The 9,924-nt window shown below is 45.2% G+C and overlaps 1 protein-coding gene across 2 annotated transcripts in view; it reads left to right on the top strand.

Moving 5' to 3' along the window:
* The first annotated feature begins 1,564 nt into the window (after positions 1-1,564).
* The window catches only part of ENTREP1 (endosomal transmembrane epsin interactor 1), a 63,529-nt gene continuing 55,169 nt past the window's right edge, over positions 1,565-9,924 (top strand). Inside the window, exon 1 of one of the 2 annotated variants that reach the window (XM_072838694.1) lies at positions 1,565-2,005. In XM_072838694.1, the coding sequence (XP_072694795.1) occupies positions 1,580-2,005 (426 nt within the window). In that variant the 5' untranslated portion in view covers positions 1,565-1,579. The remainder of the gene's footprint in view (positions 2,006-9,924) is intronic. The other variant, XM_072838702.1, reaches the window with a different exon arrangement.

Raw genomic sequence — 9,924 nt, 5'->3', positions numbered from 1 at the left:
TGTGTGTTAGAATCCTGAAAATTAAACACCTTTTGGTTTACATATAAAATAAAAGGTATAAACTCAACATACAAGAAGCTTTTAACATCACCTGCAACTTAAGAACATGTGCTGTACGATGTTTTTAAAGTGCATGAAACAACATTCTTCAGGCATTGATTCTAAAATATAGCCCCCTGTTTCTCTGGAGTTTGAAGTTTACTTCCAACAGGACTTTGTAAAAGAGGTCCCCGGGACTATTAATCACAGATGCTTTAATAATTCAAACACCGTATATGTAAACACACATGCCCATCGGCAATGGATCCCATCGTGGGCTGGAGTAAGTACCGACCAAAATAAACACAGCTTTTGCAAGCAAAGCATAAAGACAGATACAGATTTCCCTGGGTTTATTGTGCAGTAGGTTGGTTCCCTCTTACTGATTCAATGAACTGCCTAATATAATACCGAGACTGACTCACTGCAAAGCGACCCCTGCTCTGGTTGTGAACCTGGGGGGGGGGGGGGAGCCCTATTATAATGGTTTCATGTATAAGAACACTCTCAAGGGGCATCTGGGTGGCTCAGTGGTTGAGCACCTGGCTTTGGCTCAGGTTGGGGTCCTGGGATCAAGTCCCACATCGGGGCTCCCTGCAGGGAGCCTGCCTCTCTCTCTCATGAATAAATAAATAAAATCATTAAAAAGAGAGAGAATACTTTCAATACATAAGAATCTTTGGAGGGAAGGGCATATACTCTTAGAGAAATCTTTTTTGCAAAGGCAAGTCTTTTTTTTTTTAAGCCCTAAATATGCCTTATAAATCACCAAAAACGGATGAGGATTGATGAAGCCATTTCTTCCGAAGTTTGGGGATTCTGCGTTCCATGAGGCGAGGTGAGGCGGACCCGTGCTACCTTGGCCTCGCGCTCCGGGCCGCCCCCCGCTTCTGTCCTTCTGGATGCCGGACGCGTCCAGGTGAGCTGGAGCTCGCGCTGGCCCCTACCGTCGCTAGCGGGGAAGCAGCCCGGCCGCCCCCCCCCCCCCGGAAGCCCCGGCCAGCGGCGACTCGCTCTGCGTCGTCCTTCCCCGAAGCGGAGGCTTAGACTTCTCCCACCAAGTCACCATAGCCCCTCCCCCGGCCATGCCTCCCTCCCGGGGCGGGGGGGCGGGGGTGCAGGAGAAACTTTAAAGCCGGGCTCCCCCGCGTTACCGTAGCCGGGGCTCGGGCGGCGGCTGGACTGGCCGCGGGCGGGGGGCGGCGGCGCTCCGAGCTCGGCGCGCGGGGCCACCTCCCGGCTGCCGGCCGCGGCCCCCTCCTCGCGCCCGGGACCTGCCCGCCGGGTCGCAGCCGCGCCTCCCCGGGACCCCCGGGCGCAGGCGCAGGCGCGCGCGGCCGGCCGCGGAGGCGGACCCCCGGGGGCAGGTGGGCGCGGCCGGCGGGACCGGGGCGGCGGCGGCGGCGGCGGCGGCGGCGGCGAGTGGTTGGGCCGGGCTCGCTTCCTCCCCTCCCCCTGGGCCTCGGGGTCCGCCCGCGGTGCCCAGTGCGCGGCGCCCGCGGCCCCGCGGCGCGTCCCCTGCCGCCGCCGCCGCCCGTCCATGTCCCTGCCCGTGGTGCTCCCGGGCTCCTGCTGCCCCGTGGCCGGCCTCTCGGGCGGGCCGCAGGCCGGGGGCCCGGGCGCCGCCGCCGCCGCCGCCGCGCAGGAGCCGCCGCTGCCCCCGCTGCGGCCGCGCTGGCCCCGGGCCGCCCTGCAGCCCCCCGCGCGGCCCCGCTGCGCCGCCGCTGCCCCCGCCCCCGCCCCCGGGGTGCTGGCCCCGCCGCCCGCGCTCTCCTCCCGCCGGGCCGCCGCCGCCGCCGCCGCCGCCGCCCCGGGCTCCGCGCTGCTGCCCGCTCGCCCGCTGCTGTCGCTCGGGCTGCTGCAGCTGATCCTGGGCTGCTGCATGGTGGCGCTGAGCTTCGGGGCGCTGTCGCTGAGCAGCTCCCCGCAGGTGAAGAACTCGTGCCCCTTCTGGGCCGGCTCGTCGGTGAGTGAGTCGGGGAGCGCCGCGCCCGCGCGCCCGGACGGGGCCCGGTGGGGGTGGGGGTGGGGGTGGGGGTGGGGGTGGGGGAGACCCGGGGCCTCTGGCGGGCGCCGCCGCGGCGGGGGCCCCTACCCCGCGCGCTCCCAGCCCCCCGGTTCCCGGCCCGGGGCTGCCGTGGGGAGCGCAGCCTCTTAAAACAGTCCAAGTTTTTGGAGACGTTGAAGCCGCACCAAAAAGAAGAAGAAGGAAAAAAAAGGCCCAAAGAGAGAGTAGTTTAGGGGCGAACTGGGTTGTACCTGGACACTGTCTGTTCCTTGCAGGCTAAAGGGTTTTGTTGTTCCTGTCGAGTCCATAGGATAAACTAGATTTCCAGCTCTGGGAGATTGGACGAATGGGGGTGGATGGATGGATGGTAGGAAAGTAGGAGGAAAAAACGATTCCCCTTGGGGCCGCTTAGCATTTACTTCTGCGAAAACGTCTGGGCGGGGAGGGCAGTCATTTGACCCGTTTTGTCTCAGGAGGTAGTCACAGTGCCTGGCACATAGTAGGTGTATTTGCCCGGTGACTGAAGTGACAGCTTGACTGGGGCACGCCATTTATTTTATTCCAATTTAAGGCACACGGAAATGTGAAATGTATCGGGTAGGATGGCTTCACTCTGGGGACAAGTTCAGGAGATAATGGCAGGGTGTGTGCAAACACACTTGTACCTGGTCATTAAGGGAGGGCCCTAAACTCCCACTTGATTATTGGAGCCAGGCAGGCTGCTGTGCAGATTTTAATTCTCAAGAACCCAAAGTGTCATTATGCATGAGCTCTCCAAAGCCTCAGGAGCAGGGGACAGGTAACCAGAGATGTCTGGCCTTGCTCCCCTCCCCTCCCCCTGGACTCCAGGTGGCTACTCATCCCTGCCTCCTAAAATGTCAGAGCTTCTAAGGCACCCAACCTCTTGAGGTTTGCTGGGGGTTGAGAGACTGGGAAATATAGGTCTTTGTGGAACGATTGTGGAAGATGGGTATTTGAGAGTAACCAACCTTTTTTATGAAGTAACTAAATCTGAAAGTCTGGCGGTGCCAATAGTTGAAGATCTGTAATGAATGCATGTGCCCAATAAACATAAAATTGTCCTTTTGCAGGTCCATGCATACCCAGATTCAAGACCAGATTTTAAGAATATAGGGGCAACTCAGGGATCCCTGGGTGGCTCAGCAGTTTAGCCCCTGCCTTTGGCCCAGGGAGTGATCCTCGAGTCCCGGGATGGAGTCCCGTGTCGGGTTCCCAGCATGGAGCCTGCTTCTGCCTCTCTCTCTCTCTCTCTCTCTCTCTCTCATGAATAAATGAATTTAAAAAATAATTTAAAAAAATAAGAATATAGGGTTAACTAACTGAACCCAAAGTAATTGTTTGAATAAGAACATCGAGAACATTAGGTGCAGTGAGCCCAGCCTGGTGTTTTATACTTAAACAGAGGCCAATTTGCTTTCCTTTTGAAATCCTCTGACCTGGATGGTCTTACTGTGGAATAGCCCATGCTGTGATAACTGGAGTCCACACTCTGTACATCATGTAAGAGGAATCCCACCCTCCTGGCCCTGGTACCGGGCTCTTCCCAGGGCCTCCTGGAGTCTTTTTTTTAAACAGGGTAGGGTTTAGATTCATTATGCTCCCTAGTCCACTCGTCAGACCAAATTCAGCCAAATGGTGGGTGCATTTCATTTCTCTAAATACCGTGGGTCGGACGTGAGTCTTGGATACATTTGTAGGGATTTCCTCTTTATAAAATCATAATCTCTCGTCCTCTCAAAGATTGCTAGTTTAGGATTATTTAAAATTATTTTTTTCTCTTCTGAAATCAAAACCTCAAATCAGTGTATGACTGAATTATTTCAGAGGCAAATACACTTAGATGTCAGTCAATAAAGAGTTGGATTTGGTGAAATATATATATGTATACACACACACACACACACACACACACACACACACACACATTCTTACATACAGCCATCAGTCAGAAGATGAAGACTGTTCCTGGACCTGCTGGCTGGGCGTGGCCTTGTATTCTAGGATCCAGCAAAACAGAGCAGGGAAACAATCGGTGACTTGGAACTAAATTCTCTTCTGCTGGATTGTTTTCTACAGCTCACCCTTCACCTCTATATGCAAAGCTGCAGTGGTTCATTATGCTTATTTTTTGTGGCTTGTTTCTGAGTTTGACCACAGAATTCACAAAGTGGCAGTAGAACCAACAGAAACTGCGTGCCCAGAATGACTGGATAGTATTTGAGGATGGCGTTAGGCACCGTGGCCATTGTGTTTTGGGAAAACAGTTTCACCAGTACCATATACCTTGTGATTTTTTTTTTTTTTTAAGATTTTGCTTATTTATTCATGAGGGACACACACAGAGAGGCAGAGACACAGGCAAAGAGAGAAGCAGGCTCCCTGAGGGGAGCCTGGTGCGGGACTGGATCCCGGGACCCCAGGATCATGCCCTGAGCAGAAGGCAGATGCTCAACTGCTGAGCCACCCAGGTGCCCCTACCTTTTGAATTTATGTACCCAAGAAAGGCTTTTTATTTTTTGTTATTTTTTTTAAACTGTGCATTATGGGGAATTTTAAATTGACTCAAACATTGTACAGTGAAGCCTCCTATACCTTTCACCCTGCTCCAACAATTGTTTCATCTGTGCCTCTTCCTGGCTTTGCTGCTGGCTCTGTGTGTTCTGATAGTATCAGGAGGATGAGTGTTTCAAGCTGGGTAGGAATGAGCTCCATCATGCTCCCTGGGCCATTTGTCAGATTAACTTCCCACATAATTTTGAAGCGAATCTCAGACATCACACCATTTCATCTGTAAATAGTTCAATATGTGTATCATTTTTCAAAAGAAAATCTAAACAGGAAGAAAATATAAACAGAAGCGAAAGACAGCATAAAAATGACCAGGCAGTCTTAAGAAACTACCCCCACCTCCACTTGGAACATGTTACTATGAAAATTTTAAATCTCAGCAAATGTAGAAAGAATAGTATAGTGAACCCCTGTTTACCCATCATCCAGCTTCAGTAGTTAATCAACACACGGCCACTTCTCACCCACACCCACTCCCCCTACTGGATTATTTCAAGGCAACTCCCTTGTATCATAATTTCAGCCATTAAATATTTCAGTATGGATGTCTAAAAGAAAGGGGCTTAATAGCACATTATAATGTACTAATATAAAGGTAGCTAAATTAAGGTTTTTATGAAAAAAGCTTAAAAATTATGACTTGAGGACAGCAGTTTTTTTTTTTTAAATAACAGCCTTATGTGTGGGAAATATCAGAATGGGAGACAGAACATAAAGACTCCTAACTCTGGGAAACAAACTAGGGGTGGTGGAAGGGGAGGAGGGCGGGGGGTGGGGGTGAGTGGGTGATGGGCACTGAGGGGGACACTTGACAGGATGAGCACTAGGTGTTATTCTGTGTGTTGGTAAATTGAACACCAATAAAAAATTACTTTATTAAAAAAATAAAATAACACCTTTATTGAGATATAATTCGTATTCCATACAATTCAACTATTTAAGGCATGCAATTCAATGATTTTTGATGAATTCAGGAAGATGTGCTCCCATTGCCACAGCCAATCTTAGAAAACCGTCCTCACCCCCAAAAGAAACCCTGTACACATTAGCAGTCACCTCCCATTTCTCCCTAGGCAACCACTGATTAATTTACTTTCTGGATCTATGGATTATACTAGACATTTCATATAGATGGAATCATACAATATGTGGTCCTTTGTAACTGGCACCTTTCACTTAGCATAATGTTTGCAGGGTTCATTCAGATTATGGCACGTGATTATGGCATACTTCATTTCTGTTCATTGCCAAATGAGATGCCACTGTATGGACCTATAATGTTTTACTTATCACTCAGAAGTTTTGTTGGCATATGAAACTATGTAGTTTGGGTGGCAGTGCCAGTTTGTCTAAGGTTACTTGGGATCCATGTAGGAACACAGTGTAAAGATACCTTCATTTCCAAGCTTTGAAATGACCATTACTTGCCAGAGTCTGCTCTAGCCATTAAATTGGCAAATCTTCTTTCAGTTTCAAAACAGATTTTGCTTTTATATTTGGTACAAAATTAAATTCAAGGGACAGATATATTCACTAAAAGGACTATTTTATTAACATAGTATAAGTCAAGAATATTTCTTCATATATATCTCTGTATGCATTCTTGCCTTGAGCCTGAGATTTGGAAGTTTCCTTCACTTTTCTGGATCTTGAAGATATTTTTATCTATTTTACTATATATTTACTATATACTATATATAAAAGATCACTTTTCTGGATCTTGAAGATATTTTTATCTATTTTACTATATATTTTACTATATATTTACTCCAAGTCCTATAAAGCGTCTTTGTCCATACTTTACATTCATACTGTCAGCAGTTTGAGGGGACTGTTTTTAACTTACTCGCTGTTTTTAAGCATTCTGGGATCATTTATTTTCTTCCTGGTATTGTTTAATGACTCCATCTACTGTTATTCCCAAAGGGCACGAAGCCAGGAGATTAGCCACTTTTATTTTTATTTTTTTATTTTTTTTAAATTTATTTATTTATTTATTTTTGTGATAGTCACAGAGAGAGAGAGAATGAGGCAGAGACACAGGCAGAGGGAGAAGCAGGCTCCATGCACCGGGAGCCCGACGTGGGATTCGATCCTGGGTCTCCAGGATCGCGCCCTGGGCCAAAGGCAGGCGCCAAACCGCTGCGCCACCCAGGGATCCCGATTAGCCACTTTTAAAAGCATCCTGAAGTTTGACTCCGGGTGGGTAGCAGAAGGAGAATCTCCAGGACCATGTTCAGTTCATTCTGTCCTGGCTTTTGATTTGGGGCATATTTAGTTACTACCACACTGGATTAGTGTGGATTAGTCAATGAGTAGTGTCTCCTCCTTCAAAAACCAAAATTCCTTATTCTGATGACATATCTGATCCTTGGAAGATATTTCCGGCAAAAGGTAGAGAGAATTGATTATTATTATTATTTGCTCTTCTCTCGGAGTCTTAATATCCTTAATATTATCTGCATACATCTCTACTTTGAGTCACTGTCCTAAACTCAGGGTTTCCCCCTCCCTTGAGTCTGTAATTCAAGATTCCAGTTGCTTATAAAGCAACAGACACTGGTGAACCTCAAGGTAAGCATGTTTTTAAAAATTGCAGTGATGAGGGATCCCTGGGTGGCGCAGCAGTTTGGCGCCTGCCTTTGGCCCAGGGCGCGATCCTGGAGACCCGGGATCGAATCCCACATCGGGCTCCTGGTGCATGGAGCCTGCTTCTCTCTCCCTCTGCCTGTGTTTCTGCCTCTCTCTCTCTCTCTGTGACTATCATAAATACATAAAAAAAAAATAAAAAATAAAAAATTGCAGTGATGAAACCTGAAAAAGAATGAATGTTTGAAGGAGAAACTAACTCAAAAATTCTGAAGTCTCTACCAGTTAAACAGCAGTATATATATTTTTCCTATCATAATCGTCAAATACTACTTTAATATTTTTGGGCCATTTTAAATATAATTTTTGTGATAGATTTTATTGATTCTCTTGGGTCCTTTATTTTATATGGCAGCAGAGTGGCATTGATAAACTCTTGAGTAAGTCATTGAGCCTCTTAGCCTCAGTTACCAGTCTGTAAAATGGGTGTGATAATTCTTGCCTCAGAACTAATTTTGTGAGGAGTACTTAGAGAATATATAGGAGAACTTGCTGCTGGGCCCAAGTATCAGGCCTGGCACATAGTAGAACCTCTATCAGTGTTTTTAAACATCAAGGCAATATTTGATCCAAGTAAAGCGAAAAGGCCAGTTTTCTCTGGGACATTCTAGTAACCATCATGTATACATTAGAAATATCCAGGTGCCCATTTCCTCAGTTTTTTTTTTTTAATGTAAAACATGCTGGACAGATAGGGAAAAATGATACACACCAACACATACATACACATACACACACACCCTTTATTTTTTTAATTGCCAATGTAAAACCTACAGGGCGAGATAGGTTGTTGAGAGGTTTGATTATTGTGTGCTTAATTCATAAGGTAAACATGGGATATTTATAGTTTGGCTCTTTTTATCTCTATGTTTAGATATAGCAACTTTTGGCAAACAATCCAGAACATTTTTGCCCTAAGGCATGTTCATGGGTAGCAAAGGAAAAATAGGGCAGTAAAATAATGAGATTTTGATCTTTATGATTTGATTTTTAAGTTGGGAAATGAAGGCACATTAACCATATATGGTGGGTAACAGTGATTCTTGCATGAAGTATCTTGGAATCCTTCTTTGCAGAATCTTTGAAAAAAGAAAAGCCTCTGCTTTTTCCTATAAGCTACAAGGAATGGGTTACAAGTGAGTGAAACCAAAATTATAATAAATCTTATTATAATAATATAAAGGTAATTTAGTGTCAGAAAATACCTGCTTGCTTGTTCACTCATGGCAAGTTTCATCTTGCACTGGGTGGAAAGAATGCTAATGAAGCTGCTTTTTGCTGTTGGTATTCTCTTAGGAAGCACATGAGTGAAAATGCATTTAGGCTGAAATAGTCATCTTTAAGCAGGTTCATCCCCTATTTCTGATCTTCATTCATTCATTTATTCACTAGTCCATTCATTCATTTGTTGACTCTGGCCCTAACTTAGAAAAATCCTGTTGGGATTTAATGTGAGTGTGTGCTGAGTCTATAAAATAATTCAAATGGAAATTTATTTATTATCTTTGAGTATTTTGCTTTATAATCCATGAATATGGTATATGTTGAATTGAGTCTTTATTTAATATTGCTTAATAAGGTTTATGTTTAATAAGATATATATTTTAATAAGGTTAATAAGGTTTATATTTCTTCCTACTGGGTCTTAAGTATCTTTGTGGTCATAGGTATTTCGAGATTATTGATATTTATTATTTGTCAAATACATTTTGTACATATTTTTAAAATTATGTTTTAAGTTTAGTTTGTCGCTCACATATGCAAAATTCTCCCTCAAAAAATAATAAAGATAGCTTAGTTCATGTCAGAGACCCTTGATTTTAAATGACAATTGTATCTGTCACAATCTATTAAATATATAAATACATATGTATATTTTTCCCTTTTACCTTATCAACCCTACTCCTGGGATTTTACACAACAGAAATAAAAAGCACTTGTTTTTAGGCATTACGTGGCCTTAAGTGATTATCATAGCATTGATTATGAGGGCAAAAACTGGAAATAGAGTATCAATGAATATGGAAATGATTGACTGCATTAGGTAAACCATACAAAGGAATATTATATTAGCCATTAAACAGAAATGAATGAGAGCTACTCCAGTGGACAGACATGAAGAGATTCCCTGGAGGCATTTATTGAGAATGAAAAATAAGAGGAGGACAAATATCTTTTATGACCCATTTTTTATAAAAGTTCACCTCTGTACATGTGTAAATATACACATATACATATTTGTCTAGTAATAAGAATTTAAAGAAAAATATGTACATGTGTAAAATATGTAAGTACACCAAATTGTTAATGTGGGTGAAGGTGGGATGATGTGGCTGGTGGGGGAGGTGGAAAGTATAGCTGAGGTTTCTTGCTATTTTTATGGGCTGGGCTGGACACTCCATTTTATTTTATTTTTATTTATTTATCTTTTAAAGATTTATTTATTTATTCATGAGAGACACCCAGAGAGAGAGGCAGAGACACAGGCAGAGGGAGAAGCAGGCTCCCTGAAGGGACCCCAATGTGGGACTCGATCCCAGGACCCCGGGGTCACGGCCTGAACCAAAGGCAGTTGCTCAACGACTGAGCCTCCCAGGCATCCCTGGACACTTCATTTTAATGATCATATTGTTTTAATG

The sequence above is a fragment of the Canis lupus genome, chromosome 1 (assembly GCF_048164855.1).
Source record: "Canis lupus baileyi chromosome 1, mCanLup2.hap1, whole genome shotgun sequence".
Lineage (NCBI taxonomy): Eukaryota > Metazoa > Chordata > Mammalia > Carnivora > Canidae > Canis > Canis lupus.
This window is presented reverse-complemented; position numbering and strand designations above follow the sequence as displayed.